This window comes from Anas acuta, chromosome 10 (assembly GCF_963932015.1).
Source record: "Anas acuta chromosome 10, bAnaAcu1.1, whole genome shotgun sequence".
Lineage (NCBI taxonomy): Eukaryota > Metazoa > Chordata > Aves > Anseriformes > Anatidae > Anas > Anas acuta.
In genome coordinates, this window is record NC_088988.1 from 11,690,391 (window position 1) to 11,717,113 (window position 26,723).

Below are 26,723 nucleotides of genomic sequence, written 5' to 3' on the forward strand. Positions count from 1 at the left end.
ACAACCTCTGTCTGCTTCACGCTTGGAAAATTGCTGTAAGGCTGACCTCTGAACAAGCAAGCTATTCTTAGCAGGTTTGGAGGCTTAAGCCACAGCACAGTACTGCTTCCTTATTATCCCTACCTCCAAGTAAAAGTAACAACACCATCAAAATTGGCTTCCTGCAACTGACCTGGGCCTGCAATGAGGACGTGGCACCTGTAAGCTAGCTCCAGCAATCAGGTTTTGGCTAAACTAAACTAGACACAGCTCAGCAAGCTGTACATTTCTAAGAGGTACAAAGACACAAGGCAGAAGCCATGTATTATCCCTGTGTGTTCATATCCCACATATGTTTCTTCAGTGGGTCAGAAAACACTACTAGAAGACTTAAGATGCTCGCTGATCCCATCCCAGGATACTCAGGGAACCTACTAATTTACAGAGGTTTGCATTTCGTTTTTTTCTAAATGTACTTAAAACTAAAAACACGTTGTACTTCCCTCTGCTTTTTCAGGTCTCCTTACAAACAAGAGAGGAGGTTACCAATGCTTGGGAGGTGTTTTGCAAGCAGAGGCACTAACAGCAACAGACTGAGATTTTTGCAAATCATCAGCATTACTAATTGAGCTCATTACTAATCCCCAATAACAATTTGAAAGAAGTTCTCTTGGCTCCCATTTTTCAGCACGTATTTGCTTCTTATCCTAGCTGAAAGCTAAAACCAAAGACGTGGTTCTCACACCAACACGTGTTGCAGTCTCCTTCATTTCATTCTGTTTCTTCTACTTACTTAAACGTCATTTTTCATGTCTTGCTACTTTTTGTTGCTCTTATTGCCTTGTTTGGCAGCTTTCACAGATGTCTCTGCCTTTTCTATTTTCTCTTTTTGTTTTCCAGTCTGTGTCTTCCTCACACCTTTTATTTGAGCCCCAACTGCAGAGCTCTGTATTCCTTCCCTCCTGGCTGCCTTGCCACCTGTCCTCAGACGAACCAGACTGTGTTGTCTCACGCATCTCCTGACCATTTAAACACAAACCAGCATGAACCCTGGCTGGGGTGAGGGCTGCATGTTGCATGACCTGGAAAACATACAGCCCATCAGCACTATCCATGCAAAGGCACTGATGAGCAGCAGCTATTATTGATTCTGGGCATGAAGCTGAGTACCCAAACCAACCCGAATGCTGGCTAAGCACACGTAATGTATGGAGGGAGAACTACAAAGGGACACGATGCACCTGATGCATAACTGTCACATGAGAAACAGTTCACAAAGGGAAAGGAAATGCATAGGTCAGGGCTTAGCTTGCATTCAACAGGCAGGAGAATGCAGAACACACACCAACATTCTGTGACCCTGCGGTCTGAGCCTGGGAATAGAATGGCTACAAAATAGAAGTACAGAAAGACAAAGCTGCAAGCCTTATTCTGCAGAAACCAGGAGTGCTTACAGCCTTACAAACCGAGAGGTGAACCACCCACTGACAGGCACCGGGCATCAGCCACCTCTCTAGGAAGCCTGTTGCAGTGTTCTGAATTTACCTAAATACAAAATGCGCAAAGGGCCTGGAAGATTCTGTAACTCCGGGAGTTCTGGTCAAAATAGATTGAAATGCCTGGTCCCTATAACCATGCTAATAAAACTGCCCAGGCTGCAACAGATTGCACTGAAGAACCCAAATCCAAAGGAATCTCCAGTGCACACTGACTTCTGCTCAGTTAAGGCCTTAGGTAACAAGATCTACGCTCCAACAGTTTGACCCTACCTCCAAGAAAGCACCTTCTGTCCCTGATGTGTAAGGCTGAGTCACCTCACCTCTTCTAATCAGGACAGGGTATATTCAGGTATTCATTTTCAGAGCAGACAGGCAAAGGAAACAACAGCACCAGTTCTTCAGGCAAAACCAGCAGAAGGTGGAAGTGACCCAGTGATGATGGGAAAAGTGCTCAGAGCAGTGGTGCCTGAGTTCTGCTGACCCACAGGCAGCAACACCAAGCCAGCAGCCTGCTGTGGGCAGCTTTGTGCTGTCGTGGAATAACTTTCTACTTCAACAGTATTTCATTCCTCTGTGAGCAACAGCTTTCAATGTTAAATGTCCTGCGATAATAGCACTGCAGTCTGGAGGATCCCATAGCCAGTATGCTGTGTTTTGGGAACAACTACCCAAAAGACTTACTTTGTCTATTCTTTATTGAGGTCTGTTCTTCCTGGATTGTGGTGTCTGTGACTCTGGCGAAGGCAGTTGCTGTTGAACAGTACCCATGATGAACCAAATATGAAGAAACCATACTAGAAAGTAAGAAAATACAAATAGATGAAAAGGTGTTGGTAACACACAGCAATCACACTGCAGAAAAAAAAAAAATCAGACAATTTTACAGATAAATCAGACAAATTACAACAGAAATTGCAATTTCAGTGATCAAACTTAGCTCAGTTACGATATAACGATGGTCCCATTTCTGGCTCCAGATACTAAAATTACAAGATAGGCACCCTGTCCTCAGCAAACACTATGGAGACTCTAAATTCACTTAAAAAAAAAAAAAAGACTCCCAATACATACACTTTATTTATTTATTTATTTACTGCTGCCTAAGGGTCATTTATAAGAGTTCTGTACTGACAGTGATGTCTCCTAGTGACATAAGATACAGCCAGAAAATCCCAGCTTCAGAGAGGCCTGACAGCTTACAAGTAGACCTCAAAAAAAAACCTTTTGGTCCTGAATTTCTGTTATTTCCTATCCAGCCAGCAATTATACAATTGGTAGTTGAATCCCCTTATGAATTCTACACATTCACACACTTTTATCCCCTGATTTACACAGAGCAGAGTGCTGAGGGTACGCTCTGCCCATTATCCAGAGCATTAAGGAAGGCAGATGTTGAACAGGACTGGACCCAGTACTGACCCCTAGGTCCTGCCTTCCAGCTAGACTTTGCGCCACTTATCAGCACCACCTCAAATATTCCCTGACCTGATCCTCTTCCTCTAGGGACGTATCTTCCTTGCTCCAGCCTTTCTCCCAGTCTTTGGGACCTGAGATTTCTGAAAGTTGGTCTTTTCAGTAAAGACTGAGGCAAAAAAAGACATTCAGTACCTCAGCCTTTTCCAAAGGTTGTCCAAAGATATTATGGAGTCCTTCAGCAAAGCCTCCTGAAGAAACTGCTACCATGTGGTCCAACACAGCTAAATACTCAATTAAATAATGAGGTGGCTAGAAATGGACACTTTTTCCAGGGAAAGGAAAAAACACACAAGTACCGTAGGAACCTGTCCTATTAAACCAAACATCCAGTTAGCCCAACACTTGTACCTCCCAACTGGCAAAAGCAAATACCTGGAATAAAAGGAACAAGGCACCTTTCCCCCAGACCTGTCCAGCTTCCGATGATTTTTCAGATACTTCTCGTCCTAGAGGCGGTATCTCTCTACATCATAGCCCCAAAAGATTTTTCTTTCTTATGTTTCCAGTCACTTTTTGAATCCAGGCAGTTTTCACTGTGCCTTGTGACAGAGAGCGTGGGATAAAAACAGCACTCCTCTGTGTTTCCTAAATGCATCACCTGGTTAACTTCACTTGATACCCTTTAATTCTTGCAGCTGAGAAAATAAACGAACACTTGTTCCTTCATCACCCTCTCCAGGCTATTCAAGACACTTTTTTACAGCTCTGCCTTACCCCTCACGGTCATATTTTTCAGTGCTGGGGGTCTGTGTATTTGTTTCTTGCCTTACACCTCCCCCAAACTTTTGTACATCCTGCCTCTGCCTCTTTTTTTTTTTTTCCCCAAGCTTTTCTCACTTCTGCTAAATACCTTGGGGGACTACAGAGTCAGAACATCACACAGTGTTCTAGTTAAGGGTACACCTCACGTTCACACAGTGACAGAATTATTTTTGCCCTTGATTTTTCCCCTAAAAACATGGTGGTTTTTTTCCTGCTCACAACCAAAAAACGAACTAATATTACAGTGCAATCTTTCATCATAATCCAAAGGTCTCATTGCTGGAGGATCCCTTCTTCCATGCCATTTCTGAACACCCTCAACAGCACAGCCACTACCAGCACACCTCTGAGCACAACGCTACAGCCACTGTCTCCCACGCTGAAAATCACTCACCCACTCACCTCCTCTTTCGAACAATTCAGAATCCACGTTGGGAAGTCTGCCCATAGCCTCTAACTGCTTAGGCTCCCTGCCTTACCAAGGGAAAAGCATTTGGGACTTCCAAGACAAAGACAGCAGCGTGAGAAACATAACCACATGCCTTGCTGGCTCCTCTTCACAGAGTCCACATCCTATTTCTCCACGCATCCATTGCACCTACCCTTCAGTAGTGTTCCTATGGATTTGTCTAAGCCAGACACTGAGGTTCTCTCAGCCATTGCTCCCTGAATCTCTTCTGAAACATGGTACCATATGCACCCATCTTCCCCTTCTCTAGAAACAAGGCACATTGGCGAAAAACTTCATTCCATAGCTACAAGCCCATCTGTTTTCTCCTCAAGATCATTTACTACTACTCTCAGCAAATATCTTGTCCCAAAGACTTTATCCTCTTCCTCTCACCTATTTCTTCCAGTGCTTCTTTGACAGACATTTCGATCCCAGACACAGCTTCTGCCAAGTCCCTCACTATGAAGCATTGCTGTATCAACCTACCTGATTTCTGCTGCACTGAACACACAGACAAATAATTCAATGTGTAATGAGAGACAAGATATAGCCAGAGATTTGAGGGTTAAAATTTAACTATGGAGTTGGCCTCCATAAATTGAGGCGTGAATCTTTAAATCTGTATCTTTTAAAATCAACTTACGCTTAAACCACCACAACTTTGTGCATTAGCAAGACCCAGTTTCACAGTATACTTTGTGAAAAAAAATATATTAATTTCTTTGTAAGCTAGAAGGTACTTGTTTTCTAATTCTGTGTTTTGAGAAACTATGAATCATCAGTTCCTGGCCACACTCTTTATGGCACACACTAATCATAGAATATCCCGAGGTGATAGGTACCCATAAGGATCATGAGTCCAACTCATAGAACCATAGAATCTCCCGAGTTCCCCATGACTGACAGACAACTCCTGTCTGCTTCCCGTAGCTACCTTTTTCCAAGCTGTGGTGCTTTAGTCAACTTTGCCTTTTTTCAAGCAGAAGATACTCCGGACCTCTGACAACTCTTGTGTATTGTTCTCAAGTTCCACTCAATCCTTTTTGCAATGGGATGACCAGAAATGCATTCAGTATTCAGAAATTTATAAAGTGCCTTAATTGTGTTTTCAGTTTGGGTGTATTTGGAAGCTCAGGCTGTTTCTTGCTCTTACATTTCTAAATGCAGCTGGCTTCTGTCCTGGTTTTTCCCCTATGATAGAGTTTTTATGGTCTCCTCTCCACTCCCTTTCCCCCAGTGCATCATCTCAATGTGGATTTTCTTCCATTATTACAAGCTTTCTCGCAGCCACTGGCTGAAAATTTCCCTCATATCTTTTAAGTTTTAAGCAGCAGCAATCTACTCGGGAAAGACTATTAAACAACAAAACAGAAGGTAAAACGGAGTGTTTTAGATGTGAGAAAAATGCAACGAGTGGAGATTTTTGCTGTAAGAAAGCATAAATTAGCATTAAAAATATTTAAAGCCTAACAGAATAAAAGAAGCTGACCACCAGAACAACGGCTTACTTCTGCAGCATGGCTTGCCACTCGCCTAGTCTGTCTCCTATGGGAAACCGCTTAATGGTGCTCTGAATCTTCGCTCGCCACTCCCTCATGTAGTCCTCGATGTCGAACACGAAGGGCTGCTGCCCAAAGTTGGCATCGACTATCTCTCCTGGAGTCTGGAGACCCACTGTAGGGTAGAGATTTGACTGTGAAGGAAAAAGAAGAAACCTGTATTAAACTCAGTTTTCTCTAATAGGTGGTTCCAGTTACATGGCTTGGTAAGACAAAAGAGCTGCTCTTTAAATTTAATGTGTAACGGAGTGGGAAGGGGCTTCATGACTTATTATGCAATTACCAAAACTTATTGCATAAAACCAGAGCAACAGGTTCGATCTCCCAGTAACCTGTGATCAGTGCCACAAATGCTGCTTACTATGGCAAGTCCACTTTCTGGCTTAGGGTTCTGTAATTTCTTCAAGAAGGTCAATACTTGTGTAAGTAAATAATAATAAAGTTAAAGGAGCATCCTCTCAATCAGCAGATCTAAGTGTTTTCCACTATTTCCACTGAACTGTCTTCTCCCTTGACAAGAAGCTGCTATCAGTATTTTACATCTGATCAAAAGTGAATGGATGGCAGTGGAGCTCTGAGGTTAGATCTCTGATGTTCCCAAGGCAGCGTGCCATCCACACAAGAAATTCCACTACTGATTAATTTTATTTTCATTTTAAGAACAAGCATGTCCTTCCGTCTGGATGCACTGTTCCCCACTGAAATGTGAGGAAAACAAAAAAAGTTAACACTGTGAAAATACCTCCAAAATTTAGCTAATAATCCAGCTTCCAGAGAAGATGATCTAATTAGAAACAGATGGTCAAAGTCTATGCACAGCATGCAGGCTGTTTTAACAACAAGCATATGGATACAAATTGAATCCCTGAGCCCACTTAAATGTGGAGAAAAGAGAAAGGGCATCGAAAAAGGTAGAGGGTTGCCTGGTTCTCACTGTAGATCACATTTTTAAGAGCATGTTCTGTTCATAGTAATGTTACTCTTTTACAAATTACTTTATGTTTGCAACACAAGCTTCATTAATCCTCTACTTCAGAGCATCTGCAGATGGCCTGCAGGGTTTAAGAAGAAATCTCATGGAGCCCATGAACTATTTGGTGTGTTTTTTTTTCACTTTGCTCTAACACACTGAAGACTGCTACAGGTAGAAACTGGACAATAGGCAAGGCACAGAGATGCACTGAAGCATGTAGAGAAACTCAAGTCTGGAAGGTGCCCGTTTGTGGGGTCTGGCTCATGACTGAACCTCCATCTGATGTCAGGAGGAGCGCGCTGCTCGCTCCGGGACAAATGAGCAAGTACTGCTGCTGGTGGCTGGACTGCCACTCTGAAGAAAGCTGGGATGGTTCTCTCCTCTAGGTCAAGTGGCATGGGCTTTCCTACAGTCACCTGGAAAATGTATTCAGCAAATTCTATTACGGGTTTTGATCTCCCCTTGAGACCTACTGAAGTGGTGAATTTTATTTTTTGCTACGGATATTAAGATTGTTACGAGGTGTAAATCAGCAGAATCTGAATCACATTAGCAACAAGAGCCAGCGTGCTGTGGGAAGTGATTCCCTTTCTCTTTCACTGATGTGAATATTGTACCCAGTTCCTCCCTCCACGTCCATGTCCCCAGAACAAGAAGAGACTCACAAATGAGTTTGGGTCCAGCAGAGTTCTGCTAATATGGTCAGAGGGCTGGGGTGCATGGCACACAGTGAGAGGCTGAGGGAATTGGATTTATTTAGCTTGAAGAAGAGAAGGCAACAGATTCTTCTCAGAGTTGCTCAGTGAAAAGACAAGAGGCAATAGGTACAAGCTGCAACCAGGGAAGTTCTGATGGGACATATGCAAAAAATTCTTCTTTTGAGGATGACCAAGGACTAGAGCAGGTTCCCAGAGAGCCTGCAGCATCTCTACCCTTGGAGATTTTCCAAACTTAACTGGATACAGTTCTGAGCAACCTGCTCTAGCTTTGAAAGCTGCCCGTCACAGAGCAGGAAGTTAGCCTAAATTATCTCCAGAAGTTCTTTCCAGTCTAAATTCTTCCACAATTCCATTTTTTTTGTGGGTTGCAGTAATAAGATGGTGGAGAAGTAGCCATGTGTATTAGCCCGCATGAAGTCTCTCAGTATTACCACATCACGGAGGAGCAAAGGCGTAATGGCAGCTCCAGTACCAATGAGGATCTACTCAGAGGTGTGTGGCTGGCACTGTACCTTTCTGGACTCTCAAATATCACAGGAAAAAAACGAATCTGTAAATGCAGGCTGGGAACGGACATCAGAAATCAGGATGACTGCATCACTGCTGCCTCAGCACACCTCTTCCTTTCACATTCTCACACCAAGGCAATTGCTGTGTTACAGGTGTGCAAGGAAAAAGGCAGCACGATAAAGGAGGAGCTACCAGAGGAAAATGTCATTTTTAAAGTCAGTCTCTCCTCTCTTTCAAACTTAGGTAACAAGGAAATACCTCTAATGAGGGATCAGATCTTCCCCACAATCCATATTTCAGACTCACTAGAATTTTGGTGTTATGAACCCAAGGACCTCCAAAGCCAGGAATCAGACCCCCAGAGTACTGAGAAGTTAAAAGACAAAAAACCCCAAACTAGAACACATCACCTATTTTTCAGCTACTCTGGGGTATGCTCATCTTTGAGGGGAAGCTGCCGACCCCCAGCCAGTCTCAAATCATCTCAGAGTTAAAATTCCATTTTTCACATGTAGGATGTGTCCTCTCTGTGCAGCAACTGCAGGCAAGTACTCGTACCCCCAGCACCCTGCCAGGCACAGGGAGACTTCATCCTAGAGCCCACTAAGTGGGTGTTTCTCCTGCCAAGTCCTTCAGGCACACTTTTCCAAGAGTTTTTTACCACTTCGTCCTCCTGATGTCCATGGCTAGGTGCTCTCACCCCCCAGTTTGCCTTCACTTGTTTTTTTGTTTGTTTGTTTCAGCCTCCTCCTCGCTTTGTGGCCCTGCGATCCTGCTCTCAGCACTTCCACGTTCTGCTTTTTCACGTTTCCTACTCTGGTCACACAGCAGCTTCAGCAAACTGCCAGCCAGGATAAACCTGGGCTTGCGTAAACGGCACACGTAGGCCTAAGCACTGATTTGAATTGGTGAGAGAAGGGGAAACTCCCTCTGTGGGATCTTTGCTTCTATTCGCAAGCAGGTATTTTTGTGTTATCTTCAGCCCGTGAGGTTTGAGGTTTCTTTTTCCACCCGTGTACATTTGTGCAAACGTAAACAGTCTGCAGGGGGAACTGAAACACAGAACAACCTGAAGCAATTACGCTTCACTGTGTGTGCGGATTATCACAAGAAGTTGTGGTTTTCCATTACCAGTATCCATTTCAACCTCCTACTGCTGCAAATACTGCAAAACATTGTCTTCATCACCTGAAAGGGAAATTTTGCAACTTGCACTTCAAGGATACAATTATGAGACTGGTAATGCTTCGAATGGCCAAATTAATTCCTCGTGTAGCCTCACTGCTATGTCAACAGAATCACTCTAGAAATTATTGAAGCTCAAAAGGTGGAAAAGCAACAGGGCTTAACTGGCCAACCTTCTCATTGATATGTGCCACCAGTGAGCTGCAACATTACATAGGCTGTAATGAAAGAAAAAGCTTTCAAACTACAGCCCCTACCGGGGGGGATTTCAGTAACTGAGGCAGAACCAAAAAATGGATGTCAGCTGCTCAAATCAAAGAACTTAAAGGGTGACTCAGGGAAGACTGCTGGCTCCATTCCCATGTGCAGTTAAATATTTTGGCTGCGGTTTTAGCAGATGAAGAAAAAATTGTATCTTTCCCATGATGGGTGCTTTCTCTTCTTTATATTAAAATGAATACATACACATGTATTGTGTTTCTGCCTGGAACATAATGCTGTAATAAATGACAAAATATCACTTGCAAGTTATATCAACTTCATGTTCCCTACTACTGCAAGGCTTCTCTGCCAGCAGTCGGCATATTTAAATCTGAAGTCTCTCTTGGGTCTGGGGTTCCCTTCTGTAGGAAAGGGCAGTAACCTTGACTGTCTGGAAAAGAAGCCAAGAAACAATGGGCTGAGAGAGCCAAAAAGGCCAGAATAGGATATGGAATACCCAGGCATCTAAAGGAGTGAGGCAAGAAGGAAGTGATTCAGGGGAAGGATGCTAGAGAAGGAGGGTGGGAATGATGGAAGTCAGGTGCAGGCATCCTTAAGGTGAATTTGACCACACAGCAGTTGAGCCATTTAGAATATGGAGAGAAACATGCCGAAGTCTCCTGCCATTGCTTGCATCCACAGTCAAGGAGTGAGATAACCCAGTCAAGCTTTTGTCTTCCTTTTTAAACAGAAATTATCTTGTAGAAGGTAATTCCCAACAGTAGGAGGCCTATAGAGCATTCACTGTTCTCCTTTCTGGCCCAGAAAACGTGTCACAGATCAGCTGCTGCTGTAAAAACCAGAACCCACAGAAAACAACTCAGCAATCTCTGGCTAGTAAAAGGCACAGAGATGCCATTTAGTCACTGGAAACTGCCTCAAGCTATTTGAATAGCTGATGCCCAAACCAACCTGACCAGATCTTCCTCCAATTTAACATTAAAACAAAATCATCTTGGCACAGGACATAGATGAACAAGCTGGAAGGAACAGCAGGATGGAGGGATGCCCTGTGCTCAGGAGCGTTTTGGGTTCAGTCTTAGCAGCGCTGCCAGACCTCGCTGCTGCAAGAGCCCTGCTGCCTGTTCTGCTCCCGTGCATCTTCCCCAGCTGTTTACTCGCTGTCTGTAAGAGACTCAATGCTAGGCACAAGTGCACACTAAAATCAGCCTGCTGTGCACCGCTGGATTAAAAAGAAGCAAGTTACAGTAAGCAGGACAGGTAATATCAACCTGCCAACTCGGTACTGGGAAGGGCTACAGCAACACTTCAGCTGTATAAGACAAAACAACAGCGTGTGTGTTTCGGTTTGATAGCTATTTTTGGCTGATGAGAGGCTAAATAGTAATTATCTGTCTACCCCAGCATGAAGACCGCTCTCGTTTCAGGAAGAGAAGCAGCGTAGCCACATGAGCCACTCTTTTTGTTCCTAACCCACTAGCCACAGAGAAGGCTGTGCTTTGGGAGGAGCTGACTGCGCGTTGTTGCCTAGATGAACTCATCCGGCATCACAGCACTCAAGAGGAACTCGGCAGTGGTGCTGGTGAATCAGAAGAATAACCCCAACTGCATGCCAAATATATTCTTCCTAGCAATTCCACGTGCTGGGTACTGATCACAGGAGGAGGCTTGTCAAAAACTCGTGCGATGAGCCTAGTGATAGCCTTCCCTAACCACCACCTTTGAAACGACTCCACAGCTGCAAGATTTGGAGGAGAGAGGGAGAGGCTGGGAATAACATCAGCCCGCATTTCTGTGCCCTCTGAGGGCAGAAGACGAGAGGCTGCCCAGGGACTTTGCACATATACTCCCCACACCCAATGCTGTGTTTGGAAGACAGTGACCTGTAACAGAGTCTGAATCCAGGCTTTAATTCCAGGAGAAGGAGCAACATATTCTTAGAGCTGGTGAGGGATCAGAGGAAGCGTGTGGGTGGCCCACATCCTAGCTACAGAACTATGAAGTTTCAGAAAAGGGAGCATCCACATCATTCAGTAGTGTGTGTGTTACCATTTTTAACAGGGTATCAAAACAAAACAAACAAACAAACAAAAAATCACACCCCCAAACTTCCCCCTCCCTTCTCTTTGCATCCTTAGTTAAAATACTGAAAATAGGTGTACTTACAGGGAGGTCTGTAAAGGCTATACCTGTGGGGGGAAAAATATTAGAATTAAAAAGACAAAGGATTTTTTCCCTGCTTGACTACATCCATAACATGCTATAAAAATTTACTACATCTCAATAAATCCCAGCTCGGACCTTGCGTTTCACCACCTGTCATATTTAGAAATAACTTCCCCCCCAACCCACTCCTCTGCAAGGTTTTGACTCTGGAGAAACGTTCATGGAAAAGCCTAATTTTTCAGATATCTCTTCTTACAATTTGATTTTCCAAAAAGCAGCTCCTCTTGTCTTTGCTTCTCCCTCTGTTACTCTGAAGGAGTTAGTTTTCCAGACTTACTTTGGGTTTAGAAACAGAGCTTTACTCTCACTTTGCCTTGGTTTAGGCTATAGCTGCTTCTTCTCACCAGCCAGCCAGGAATGAATATTCAACACTTTGCATTGCAGCTGGGGAACGTCCTTGCAACAGGAGCAAGTTGCAGCCTCCAGCACCTGAGAAATACTGCGCAAAGAGCAGCTTCATCCTCCATGATGCTGTTACAGTTCCAAGTACAGGCGATGGGAAAAAAAGTGTATGGTTTCCCTTTTTATTTAATTTGGCATATGAGAAAAGAGATACCAAGCAAAACCTACTAGAAATCATAGCTGCTCACAGTAGGATCTGTTTCGGATGGACTAAATATCAATTGCAGAGAGGACAGGGAGGCCCAACAGTCACTACTAAGAAAGAATGGGACATTTGCAATGCACTCCTCACGTTATCAGGCTGAGCTTGATTCATGTTTTATGGTAACATTTCAGGAGTCCATCTAGAATCCTCAGTCCCTCCCCACACGTGCTCCCTGCATCAAGCAGTCAGAGGGGGAAGACCAGCCTTCGGTCTCGACACCAGCACATCCAGTTCTAACACACGTTCCACCTCTCAGCCCTGCCCCAGTCCCTTCTGCACTGCACTGAAATGCACTACAGCCTGCACAGGAGCAGTAGGGCACCGTTCTGTTTTTAATGTTACAGCGATTTTGCACGGACATATCATGCGTTCAACCAGAAAACCAAAAGCTGCAAGGTAGTGTTACCAGATGAGCCTGAAATGGTAATTTAAAACAAGTTTAGGAGTCAACGTACAAAACAATTAGCATTTGAAACAGCACAGATCTGAAGTTGAATGCTCAGGGGAAAAAAAGAAAAAAAAAAGAAAAAATGGATTTGGACTAAATAAATAGCCAATAATGTTTAATTAACATCACGGCAGCTTGGATTTTGTCTGCTGAGTACCCTCTCTGCAAACTACACACAAATTATGGGTTGATGTACAAGTGATGTTGAATTCCTGCACACTGCGCATGTCCTGCCCTAAACCTGTTTTTGACATGCTCACCACCACAAGCATAAGCTTCACACTTGTTTTGCTTAGCTAGATCAAAATTTCTACCCTTTAAAAAGAATGAGGCTAACCTCCTCACTGGAAGTCCCCTCCTCTGCTCTCCGGCAGCACTCAGAGCTAAAGGTGGCCCAGCCTTGCCAAGAAAACTTGTGCAGCTGCATCCAGTGCATGGGCAAACATACGGCTTGTGAATGGGATGTAACACGGGCAGAAATCAGCTGGACTGCCAGGATTGAAGGGCTGTGATCACACAAAGTCCAAGCGTTGTCCTGCCGGGATCAATGCTAGGGCCAACACAGTTTAATACCAACTCTGCTGACCCGGCTGATGGGAGGGTGTGCACTCTCAGCAGGTTCACAGATATTACCAAACAGGAGTACGGCTGCTCAGAAGGACCTCAACAGGCTGGAGAAAAGATCCAGCACAAACCTTGAGAAGCTCAGCAAAAGCAACCGAAGAGCCCTTCCGCCACAAGAGTGAGTCCAGCAGAAGCCAACAAGTTGAAGGGAGGTGGAAGGAAGAAGTGTTCAGGTTTAGGAGCATCAGGGAAGAAACTTGCAGCTGCCTCATGGGAGGGTACTGAATAGAGTCAGACTTTTCTCAAGGATGTGTGGTGGCAGGAGGAAACAAAGACATGTTGCAACACGGCAAATTCTGATTAGGTATTAGCTGGGCTGCGGGGAATCAGTATGAAGGCGGTCAAACACTGAATCACAGGACCAGAAAAGCTCCCTGGGGATCTCCAGAACTTGACAAGTTTCTGCATAACCTGACCTAGTAGGCCCTGCTGCCAGCAGGGAGGTGAATGCTTGGCTTCCTGAGATCCCTCCCAACGTAAACTGCTCTATGACTCTATAAATAAAGGTGTTGCACTGCCTTTAAATTAAGGCATTTATATGTTTACTGCCCTGTCATGAAAGTAAGGCCAATAAAATGCTTTAGGTGTACAGATCTAGATCTGTTGCACAATTATGTCTGCTTAGACCGTTCATCCTGAACCTACACTGCTATGCACTTGCATCCAACAAAGTCAACTGCAGAAAGCAGAGGAGTCACAGCTCTAACTGGGCAGCTGAATTTGAAACTGCACTCTCTGCAGCACCTCCAAAGCCTGGATCCAATTTAAAATAACATCCGATATTCAAAGACACGGGAACTAGACGGTTTAAGAAGTCAGGAGCAAATGTGTGAAGAGCCTCTCCTGTAAATCCACGATGTATCATCAAGACAGTGACAAAAAGGCATGGACTTCAAATGACGGTTCAGTGCTGAGGTGTCTGATCAACACCTTCACCTTTCAATGACTAACAAAGATGTATCCCCATGCACACAGCCAGCTTACGGGTCTTCTAGCCAAGCTGTGCCCTCCACCCTGCAACAATCATCCTGTCTGCCCCACGGTTGGCCACTTTCTTCAGAATACACGTCAGAATTCAAATTGCACAAGAGAACACACATTTGGGTGATCAGTACCAATGCTCCGCTTAGTAGATGGCAGGGTACTCTTTCAGCTTCTCAACTCCGAGAATGCATTGCTGCAAACTGCAATAAGCGACTACACGTTCAGCAGAACACGCATCTTGAAGGGTAGACTGAGAAATATCAACCCATGAAATATTCAAAGACTTCTACAAGTTGTTGCTGAGAAGCACTATTAAACCCACATAGCTCTACACACTCCTTGAAAACAGCTACCATTCAGTCAAGGCACTTGGGAGAAAAACCAGGCTGTAACTGCATTTGGTATTGTCCTTTCAGTTCGAATCTGGATCATCTATGAAGTCTTGTTTTAAACCTCCCAGTGCTCTTGCTCTATGTAAACTTGATTTGAGGGTTTCAGGACAAACCTGCTGAACTGGGAAAGCTGGGAAGGACGTCTGTGGGTCTCTGACAGATTTCTTCATTTTCCCTGATGCTCCTGTTAATCTCCAGACTGGTGACAAAATGGGTAACTTGGTCTTTCCAAGCACCTGCACTCGAACTCAGACAGACCACAGGACATTTTCTATGCCAGGACTTCTGAGGGTTGCATGCTCTTTTTATAGCCTTGCTGGTCCATTTTCCTCTGTCTGCTGTCAAAGTCTGAGATCTGAAACACTCATACCTTAGTCCCTGAGAGAATTCCTCCATTTAATCAGAGACCTGTAGCAGTCACTACATCTTTCCTTTATTATTTCCTGCATCCAAGACTCTCTGCTTAATGTCTGGAGCCCCACATTTCTCTCTTTCTCTCCTAATTCACCCTTCCAGCCATATCACATCATCTTTTTTATTGCCAGGACTCTGCTCAGAATTTGTCAAAAGCATTTAATCATCAGCCAGAAGACATTCTAGACGTTTTCCAGAACAGAAAACTAAGAGTATATCCAATGTCAAGCAGCTTTCATGTGATGTCTCCAAAGAAATTTCAAGTCTTAGCTCCAACCAAAACATCCAGAATTTGGAATGGCCAATGTGTTCCTACACCGTGCTTCTTGATAGACCTGATTAAATGGAAAAGTATGGAGACAATAGAAGATTACAGTTAAGCAAAGGAAAACAAAGTGAAAAGGTGAAAAGGAGAAAAATTAAAACGCCTGAAGGAGTAAAATGCCCTGAAACTTGCAGTCAAATTAACTGTCATCAAAAAGGGGCTGATTAGTCTCATGAATATCTTTGATATCTGCAGGAGCATTACACAAACAGCATTACAGAATGACCTAATTTCCTAAGAGGAGAGACATACAGCTTCAGCAGCTGAAGACGTTGAGTCAGGGAACATCAGCAAAAAACACTTTCATCTCCTTCCTGATAACTCTTGGGTTTGCACAACACACAAATGAGATTCTCAGGTTAGCATTAAGTATCACTAAATGTTCACGATCTTTATGCCAGAGCAAAAGGGTACTAACTTTCAAATAAATCATTGCTCCAGTCTCCTTCTGGTCTTGGTTCCCCTGCTGACACCCACCTCAACCCCCTTTCTCCCATCTCTCTGCCCATGGACTGGTCCCTGTGGCCTTGCGGGGCTCAGACACTTCTCAGCAATCAGCAGGAAGCCCTTCTCTTGAACGTCGTGCTTCTTTATCAGCAGCAGAAACAGTGGACTTTAATGAAAGTCTTCCTGGCTGAGGTCTTCATTCCGATTTTGTAAAAGACAGTAAAATGTTCCAGCAGCTTTTGCTGGGGTCAGGACAAGGACCGATGGCTCGCTGCTCCCTAGCACTTCAGTCACTGTCTCTTCTGACCACGTCACCTCTCCTCTCTAACACAACCATTATGCCTCCACAGCTGGAAGAGGAGCTGGTATATGCATGAGCCAGTTGTGAAAGCTGAGGAGATTCTCCTAGTTATGATTTTCTCATAGTATCAGGTCTTGTACCAGCACATCTGAACAGCCCAAGAGGAGGAGACCCAGGAAACAGCAACGGCTATAATGTACCGAAGTTCTCCAGGCACGGTGAAATTTAATTCCCTTCCTTTCCTGTTTCTTGCCAATGGCATCGTTCAAAGGTGGGGTAGGCTGGTCTCCAAGAGATCACTGAATGTCAGATTAGAAAATAACAAGTTTTCCACACAAGAAAAAAAAATCTGAACCAAAAGGAGCACTACAAATCAAGAAAGGAAGACCAGGCGATTTCACTGCTGTAAAGACCTAAAAACATCCCAAACAAATCTATGAGCAGGACATGAGGCAAAGAATCCAAAGGCTGTAGCAAGGAAGTGTGATACAAAAGTTTTTGAACTGTTCTCTTCATTTGACTCCATCAGCCCAGACAGCAAGACAGGACATGACCATGTGAAGAGAAGGGAGGACAGAGCAAGCACCGACATTTCAGCCGCCTCCCTCTCTACCCCGCAGATTCCTGCTAAGTAAAAGGAATTAATTTTCCAGTGAATAAATTTGTACTTGTTAAATAAATAGCAGACCTGCCCTCTTCCTGACAGTTAGGGTTTCATTCCGAAGGGAAGTCACACCGCTTGTCAAACTGAAAAATGGTGAAGCTGGAAAACCATCCACTCCTGTAGAGGTGACAGCCAGAGAGGCACAGCACTAGCCACCATGCTATTTCTGAGCAAATGCACACTAAAAATCAAGAGCAGCGACCAAAGGGAGAGATTTTGTGAAATCTTTTTTAACTATTTCAGCACCTGAATCGTTTCATGGTGAACTCATCTCATTCCTAAGCAACAGCCCCTGTCCTACATCACCAGCGGTTGCTTTCACACCTCTGCTTGTCTTCACAGTGGAGGACTGATGAGGGCAATATCCACAGATTATGAGTTAAATTTAGAATAACCCAGCTATTAGAAATACAGGCAGTGAATTAATACCTACAGACTACAAACGACTCCTCATCACACTACTGACTGGTCTCACTAGGTAGGAAGCCCGAAGTCTTCACTAGAAGTCACCCCAGCAGTATGCAAAGTCTGGCCACTAAATAGCCATTAATTCAACAAAGAAGCCAAATCATATTCCTAAAGAAACATTCTTAGCTCTGAGCAACTGCCCAGAAGGTTTCTGATCAGGGCTCCATTCCTAGTATCAGAATGTTAAAAACAAGTCACAAAGGATGCTCAGAGAATTATTTTTTTTTCCATTCAGGGACAGAGACCTCGATCTGTCGCAAAGCATCAGGACTAGCTGCTGAATGCAATGCTACAGACTCAAACTAGAATGCTGCCGGGAAGCAACATGCTAGGCAATCATCCCCTAAAAATCAACAAATGGTTGGTGTGAAATCAGAGGGAAATTGAAAACAATTTTCTGGAAGAAGTTACGTTTGCATGAGCGCTAGGCCTTTCTCAGTCTGCCTCACAGGAAGGATCCTTTGGACAGCCCCACACCTCAGATCCGTATCCCTGATGTAACTCTAAGATAGCCTGCTGCTTCCACAGAATCGCAGACTGGTTGAGGTCAGCGGGAACCTCTGGATCCATCTGGTCCAAGTCCTCTGCTCCAGCAGGGCCACTCAGAGCCTGTGCCCAGGACCAAGTCCAGATAGCTTCTGAAGATCTCCAAGGATGAAAACTCAACAACTTCTGGGCAGCCTGTGCCAGTGCTCCATCACCTGCATGGCACTGAAGTGCTTCCTGATGTTCAGAGGGAGCGTTCTGTGCCCCAGTTTGTGCCCATTGCTTCTTGCCCTGGCACCACTGGAAATAGCCTGGCTCTGTCCTCCCATCACCTTCCTTACAGGTATTTACAGACATTGATGAGATCTCCCCAAGCCTCCTCTTCTCCAGGCTGAGCAGTCCCAGCTCTCTCAGCCCCTCCTCACAGCAGAGATGCTCCGGTCCTTTCAGCATCTTTGTGGCTTTTGGCTGAACCCTATCCAGTAGCTCAATCTCTCTCTCGCAGCAGGGAGCCCAGTACTTTTCCCACCAGGAGCTCACCAGCAGAAATTAGACACTTTCTAGGCACACGCTGTGCTCCAGTCCCACTCTTTTCTTCAGCTCAGACAGTCACTCAAACAACTTCTGTTCTGATAGCTGTTCTCATGGGGGTGTTTTTCTACCAGCTTCTTCACCATGAATTCAACAAAGTATAATTGATACAGCAAGGAGAAGCAAAGGAAAGGACTGCTTGCCCCCTGCCAAACCAAATGAATTTCAGGGCAGAAAGTGAGCTGAAGTTATCAAAATTTACTGCATGTCTTATGCGACAAAAAAAAAATTTACAATAATTTTTCTAGGGTGGAGAATATGTCATCCAAAGGCAAGATATTTTAGGCAAAAAACAGCCACAACTTTCTATTTTAGAAAAATCAGATACACTGGATGCCTGGAAAACATCTGTGAGATATTCCAGGCAAAATACTGAAGTCCTTAACTTTAGGAGAACTACTGGGATGATGGTGAAATGAATCAAATTATAGTCAATGCTTAAATAAGAGTACTTGGGCAGAATTAATGTCTAGCTTTGGGAATATACTTAGAGCTATGTGTTAAGGCTTACAAATGCACAAGCCACTGAGAAACGTACTAGAGTTCCCACTTCTTTATTTCCCTGTTGCTCTGCCATCAGCTGTCTTATCCAACCTCCCACAAGCTGTGCAGTAGCAGAAGAAAGGAGCAGAAGCTGGGGATACAATCCTAACCTACTTAAGTTGAGCAGCACAGAAACCATTTTGCGTGCTGCAAGTATTTATGTCTTTGGGCGAACTTACAACTCCTGACTGCTGCAGAGGGCTCTTTTTCTCTCCAAGTTTTTAAACCTCACCCACAAACGTGGAACAAAAGTTGCAACCCATGCAAAGTATTAGAGTAAACAGTGAGAGCCGGGCAGAAGCATCCTTCTCCTGAGAAGGACTTTCTTTACTCACCTAAACTGTGGCCATTTTTTGTGTAGAAGCAGGTGTTGTTGATCAGGTTGACACAGCAACCAATCACATCTCCAGTTGTGAACGTAGGGCCGTAGGGCTGTCCTGTGCCCGAGGAGCAGAAGGAGTGCCCATCGTCACCGTGGTACCCATAAGAATGTTTATCCCATCCTGCAGAAAGACAAGAGAGCAGGTCAACAATGGAGCCCGTTTAGAAGAACATCATCTTTCGTGAAACAATTTTCTGGTAGGAAATTTGAAATGTTGATTGCCACTCCTGATTCATTCCAATACTCATTTTCACACACCAGTAACAAAAACAAATAAATGTTCATCAATCACATCAATCAAAATGTACATCAATCACAACACGTCATCTGTGCTTGAACCCCATTTGTTATTTATGAGAAGTAACAAAAATAGATTGACATGAGGGCATTTTCATAGCACAAAGATTTTTTTCATTTAAAAAACATGAAAAGCTTGTTTCTGTTTTGTCTTGCAAGTTGTGAAACGAACTCCTCTTTGTAAAACATCTGTGTTTCCACTAACAATCTGCCAGCCTAAGGATTTAATAAAATCATTCCCTGTCAAGTGCGGCTTTGTCTGTAAATTCTGCTCACAGGTGACAGGCTAGAGGCAACATTTGCACACTCACATTTATGATTCACTTCTAATAGTTCACAATGATTTCTGCTCACCCCTTAATAGTAACGTGTCCCATTCTGTGGGACAGCTTAAAACATATCCCTTAAATGTCAATTGGCAATTTTCAAAATGGTCAATTCTAACATTATCTTTTATTTCGTCTGCCAGTAATACTGTGTGAAGGGTGAAAGGTGGGTTTGGTGATTGCAGCACTTGCTCTCATCTACATCTTGCAGTAATTCCATAATTCTGCATTCCCTACTTTGTTCTGTTCTATCCCAATTCTGTTGTGGATTCTTACATTTGGAAATGCCCCGTGTAACTGCTAACTGCTGCAAAGAAAAGAGATTAATCTGTCCTTTACAAGCTGTAGTGTTCTTCAGGCAACACACAGGTCTTCTCTTTTACAGCCGCTCGCTTCCCTGCTGCAGAAGAGGGGCGATGTGCCTCCCACCACCGTGGGCACAGAGCAACCCTGCAGGTGCCACCTCGACCTGCTGAGCCTGCCGAGATGGCTGGTAGCTCCTCTCTTAGGAGAATAGCTAAGGCAGGTATTGAGTCATGAGGAACAGTTCTCTGTAAAGAAAGCACGGCATACTCCTGCTTATCATCTGACTTCAAGAGGAATCAGGGTCTTCTGCAGCTCTTTGGAGTGTTCCTATGGACTCCGCAATCAAAGCCGTGTCTGGCAGAGAGATGTACTTGCATGAAAAGATCTGAGATAGACACAACTTGATAACCACCGCCCATGTTTTAAACGGATACAGTTGGATCCTTAGGCAGACGGTGCCAAACTGAAGCTGAAACAAAAGGAGCTGACCCTCTACTGACCCTACACAACCTGAGTTGATAACAAGGGAGCAGAGAATCTGTTAAATATGGAGCAATGGTGTGGGCAAACAGACTACAGACGAAATAAAAGTGACCATGACCATCTCCATGGGGTGAAAAGTAAAAAGCACACATCCTGCAGTGAGGCGAGAAAAGCTTCAGTACCGCAGAGAGGAGCAGCTACCTGTGGAGGTGGGCTGGAGCACCCGTGCCAGCCGTGACTTTCATGCAAACCTGCCAGCAGCAGGAGTGCACTGGAAATTTAATCCCATAAAACGGTGCTCAGCCACTTGCACTCATGGGTCTTTCTGCCAGAGGATCCACGCGCTCATGGTTTCTCAGAAAAACGTGAAACATTAAGTGCGTTCCCAAGGCCCCCAGCTTATTGCACCACACCACAGCGCTGCCAAAGGCACGGAATGGAGCAAGACTGAAACGTGGACCTCAGGGCAAAGTTTGGGAGTGAAAGTTGTGAAGGACTCCCAGCAGTTCACCGTCTAGAAATGGTGAATAATCCCTTCTGCTAAATCAGTATTTTGCAGATTCTGACACCAGCACCCGTCTGCTTCGTGTCTGCATAAGGGACAGGGACAGCAGCAGGGGCAGCACCCTCGGCAAGCTCAAAAATGATGCCAAATTGGTTTGCCAAAAACAAAGGAGGGTGTGATAGAGGCTCCAGAGTTTATTGTTGACATTCCACTGGCAAGACTCCTTCCAGCAAAAATATCATTGAAATATTAGTGTGGCTCCTTTCCCCTATCCCTTTATTTCCTCTGCTGCTGGCCATCGCTGATCCATTTCTTCAGTCTCCCAAGATCCAGACCTGTTACTTGTGTGTAAATTCCCAACCTCGTTAATGAAACTGTCTGGGAACTTCAGCTGATAACTCTGACCACTTTATCTCCTAAGCTACTTACTATACAAGCCAAATACAAGCAGAACTCTCCTGCATACAACTTTGCACCAACTACAGTTGTCAGACGATTACATACCCATGCTGTGCAGTAGGTAAGGCTAACATGAGAAATATAACTGCGTGCCCAGCTGTGAGAGCAATGCTGCAGAAGGTTTGTGCTAATGCAAATACTAGAGATTTTATTTAATAATACAGATTTTGGTGCTCCAATACCTTCAGATGATCTCTACTGAAAAAAAATCTGCTCCTGTAAGACTTGATAAGACTTGTGCTGGGTAAAATCAGCACCACCAAAGGTAGATGAACTGCACTGAGAAGTCACTGAATAAAGGCTTCAAGGGCAGCATGAAAACTGATACATATCACAACAGCACATGGAAAAAAAAGTTTGTTTTGAAGAAGATTCTCTGCTGACAATCAATAATAATACCATCAGTTAAGAAAATCTCATCCGTTCATCCCTTTGGTAATGATATAGAGGATTAACTTCTTCAACTCTGATGTTGTGTAGCGCTGATTCTGGACCTAACTCAATACTAAGTGCATTTAATCTAGGCTGTCAGCCTTACCAAATCTCCATGGCCATCCTAAAAAGAAAAAGTCAGATTTACCTGAAAGAACTTACTATATTTGCCATAAACATAAGATGAATGGCATTAATTATATGCCTAACCTGTAGTTATTTATTTTAAGCAAATAATGTAACAGTATTTCTACAATGCTTCCTAGAGTCAACATCAGGGTAGCAGCATACAGGTCACTCCAGCACTGGCAAACTTCAGCCACTCTTCTGGAATCTCCTTGCATTCTAAGCTAAAAATAACAATCAGCACTTCTAACACTTCTAGGCCAAAGTTATCTGGGCCTGTTGATTAAAATAGCATCTCCTGAACAAGACATTTGGCATTATCTCCGATTACCAGCAGAGTGAGAAATAACTCATCACATGCATTTTACAAATACATCCTCCAACTTCTCTCCAAGTGCCAGAACACTTGCTGAAAACTTGAGGCTCTTCTGCATCATTAACAATTTACTATCGCCACCTAGTAATAGGTCTATGATATGACAATCTTTTCTTTGGCTCCTACTACACCCCTCACGCCTAGAGTTACTCAAGAACTTTTCTTTACACGTCTAATACTTTTGTAAGGGCTGAATCAGACTTCCCAGGTGCCCTCCCCACATTTTAGTCTGCAAATCCTCTGGACAGCTTAACCTTTGTACCACTGTACTGAAGAATTTCCAGAAACTACCGTAGTGACCAGCAGGTAGAGATGAGATTTTATCTGCATGTTCTGAAAAAGAATGGCCACACGGGGTATTGGGCCCATCTAGCTAAGTATCCTGCTCAAGATGTTGTTGCCTATAGACAGCCTAAACACAGAGCATTCAGGTATCCTGCTCTTACTGAGAAGTGTTACAGCTTTCTGACCGTCTGCAGCACAGACGCATACCGAGCCAGGTGGAGATTCTGTTTATCTAGTGCTCCTCAAAGGATTTTCTTTCCCTGAAATTCTCCAGTCCTCCTGTAACTCCACATCAATATTCACATCGCCCACAGCAGCCTGCAACCAGGAGTTTCAGCGTGTAACTGGAGGCTGAGGGAAAACCTGCCTCCCACTATCTGGATGTCATACCCTGTAGTTCTTGCACGGTTCTGGAGAAGATGGGAACACAGATATTCAATAGCTGCAGAACTTACATAATTATTTAGGCTTCTACAAAATCCCCCATCATCATCCCTTTTCCAGACTGCTGAGTCCTTGCTTACTTCGCTATTCCCTGCGTTTCTGACAATCATCATCTGAACCTTTTCCAGATTGATTGGGCTGCTTTCAGAACGGAGGTGAAGGTGCAGCACGGACAAGGGAAGTGGGCTATAGTGGTTTTCTGCAACGTTCCCCAGTCCTCTGCGAGTTAATCCCAGCATTTTCCCCTTTATTATCCTTTTTACCACTGATGTTTCAATGAAGCTATTGTAAGCTAAAGGGTCACGATGAGTCCAAAATGCATCATTGCTCTTGTCTGCGAAGTGCCGATGCTCTCTCCGTGCTGGTTCTCACCTGCCATCTCACCACCTGCATGCTTGGCCTCGGAAGGTTGTTATCTCACAGCTCCTCTCCAGCACCTCTCACATTACTACCCGCAGTACCTCAGTATCCTCAACAAACTGTCTTCCTCACTGCTCCACCACTTCTTCCACCCCATTTCTGAACACCCTCAACAGCACAGCCACTACCAGCACACCCCCGAGCACAATGCTACAGCCACCGTCTCCCACGCTGAGAATCACACAAATCAATCAAAACACACCATCAAAAGCACATAATCATTGCAAGGAGGGAAAAAAAGGTATAGAATAGAAAGGATTTGGCCACCGAGCACATGGCAGTGGTTAAAACGGAATCTAAACATCCTGCCTCCAAAGTTTAACTCTAGCTCATTTTGAAGGCAAGTGCACTTAGAACATGCAAATTCACAGGCAGAAGCACTCCACAGGTAGGACCTCAGCAGCTAGTGACCAAAAAGAGGTTAATTGTGTCATCCTTTTGAATTGAAAACATCAGCCCCCAAACTCAAAATACCTGTGTTGTATTTATCAGTAGCCAGACAGATGCAGAAGAACAGCTCTGCCTGTACAATCAGTTAATATCAAGAGTATGGAGAGAGAAGCAGAAACCACGGGCTTAAGAGGACATTTTTAGGTGTTCAGCACCAAATTGAAGTTCTGTTTGGCCTGCTAACACCTGCAAGAAAAAGCAGAAAAGCAGATAGTCTGCCAAGAAGACTGATGCATCTCGAACCCAATATGTATTAAAAAAATCAGATGCTTGGGTGAGAGCAAAGGTGTAAGTATAGCCTCGTTTTTCTTTATTTAACCATGCTTCAGGATCAAAACAACTACTACTGTTGCAATACATCCTTGTGTTTCAATACCTGGACTACAAAAATGGTTGATCAGTGGCCACAGCAACTCCCGCTATAGATTTGGGGTGCTGGAAACAAAAGAAGTTTGAGGACAAACTTCTCAAGACAGGGATTGGATGTGGTCAGGTCTCACGGTCTTCAGTTTCACACTGAATTTCGTACAGGTAGTGGTGCACACACGGCACATGCTCCCACCGACTGCTGTGCAGCGGCCCCCTGTCACCCCAGTGCCCAGCAGATTCATCCAAACCCAGTTTGCCCCCCTACAGGGCAACACCAGCTGATGTTCATCAAAGAGTGAAAGGTTTTTGGCAGGGCTGGCTTTACATTTGGCTCAGAGATTATTCTGTGGTTTTGAATGAAGTATTTTCACTTGCGACTACACGAGAGACAAAGATAAGACCAAATCTTAATGGCAGAAGGCCTAACTGTGGCAAGTGTCCAAAGGAAAAAAAAAAACAAAAAGGAAAAAAGAAGAGAAGGAGAAGAGAAGGAGAAGAGGAGAAGAGAAGGAGAAGAGAAGGAAAAGAGAAGGAGAAGAGGACATGTATATTGCATGAACAAGGAGCAAGGAAAGAACCAAATGACCCAAAGATCAAAAAGAGTCTAGAACGGACAGGTATAAAGGCCTCCAAAAGACTTTGGGGGTTACAACAAAACGTGGGTGATAAACTGCCCGATCCACCACAGTGTACACAAGCACAAAGTAACAATATAAAATTTCTTTTTTAACAACATTGATCTGGCACGGCAATTTGTAGACCAGATCACCAACTGCTACCATTCAACAGCCACTAGATATTAACTAGGCTTCAAAAAGCACCAAAACACAGCCTATGCTTAATTATATAAAATGACACTACCCATTGACTCACAAAGAGAAAAAACAAAACCAGAAGCCTCTGGATGGCTGCAACATGGGCAATACCTAGTCAACAAGAAAAGTCTGTTCCACCTGCCCCCCCGGACTTGTTAATGAACCCATTTTACTATTACCTCGCATGCAGCTCACCACAGAACATGGTGATCAAGATAAAATCCTGCTTCGTTCAATGAATAAGCCTTCCTGATGCTACAAGCTTGAGGGACAGTGAACTGCAAGAGATTGAGCATCTTCTGCCAGAATCAGAATACAATCTAGTCTTCAAGAGGTCAAGGCACATTACAAGTCATTTATTGCCTTGTAAAGACAAGATAATTAAAGCACAACTACAGAACAAGCTGGTTTATCTACACAGGCAAGGCTCAAAAAGCTCTCTACCACAACCAGGTCACCACTGTACTTTTACCTCTATTATTTTCCCTGACACCCCATGCCAGGGGTGCGAAACAACTTAGGAGGGAGAGAAAAAACATGAGGTGAGTATTGCTGTTGATATATTAAGTGGCAGGGGCAAAGAACAAGTTGGATGCAAAAGCTTTTATCACATACACAGGCTTCAAATCTCAGTGCACTGAATAATTCACGTTTACATTTATATGCCAACTTTTAGCTGATGGGCAAGAGCACCTTTATGAAATATTAAGACACCTTCAGAAAGAGCTCGCATGGTAATGGGCAAAAAAGCCATTCTACAGAGACACAGAGCAGGTACACGATTCAGCCAAAAGCGAAGTCAGAGCTCGTTACGGGATGCAGGGGGCCAGGAGTCACTATAAAAACATTCCCTGAAACGGTATTTAGTGAGGTAAGAAAATGATGAACAAAAATACCTCTATAAACACAAAACTTTGTTGAGAGAGCTCCCAGCAGAAGCACGTTTCATGCCGGTAAGGGGTTGGAACAAGTCCTTCTAGATTCTAGGCTGAGGTTCCTTAAACACTTTCCACATAATTAACGTAAAGCAACAAGGTTTTCTGAGGAGGATCATATTTATCCATTAGTTTAAGGTTGTAGTGAAATTTAGGTTTATGCTGACGTTATCTTTTATCTAGAAGGCCGTAATAATAAGTACAGCCACAATAAAGATTTTTGTTGTCTGAAAAAACAACGATACTGTTGAAAAAGGGCCTATATATGTAGTGTCTTTAAAAGAACTACAGCAAAAGCAAGTGCAGTTAATATTACTGATTATAATTACACTACAATTGCTCACAGGTCTAAAATCAAGAGGACTAACTAGGCAAGGGTGCAGCCATGGGCAGGGACACCTCCCATAAACCAGGTTGCTCCAAGCCCCATCCAACCTGGCATGGAGCATTTTCAGGGA

At 44.0% G+C, this 26,723-nt stretch overlaps 1 protein-coding gene across 2 annotated transcripts in view; it reads right to left on the reverse strand.

Annotated features, from left to right (window-relative positions):
- RANBP10 (RAN binding protein 10) overlaps positions 1–26,723 on the reverse strand; it is a 76,686-nt gene that overhangs the window by 15,119 nt on the left and 34,844 nt on the right. For both annotated transcript variants that reach the window (XM_068693616.1, XM_068693615.1), the window contains exons 4-7: positions 19,191–19,358; positions 11,502–11,524; positions 5,676–5,860; positions 2,160–2,272 (exon numbers count right to left, since the gene is read on the reverse strand). In XM_068693616.1, coding sequence (XP_068549717.1) covers positions 2,160–2,272; positions 5,676–5,860; positions 11,502–11,524; positions 19,191–19,358 — 489 coding nt within the window. The remainder of the gene's footprint in view (positions 1–2,159; positions 2,273–5,675; positions 5,861–11,501; positions 11,525–19,190; positions 19,359–26,723) is intronic.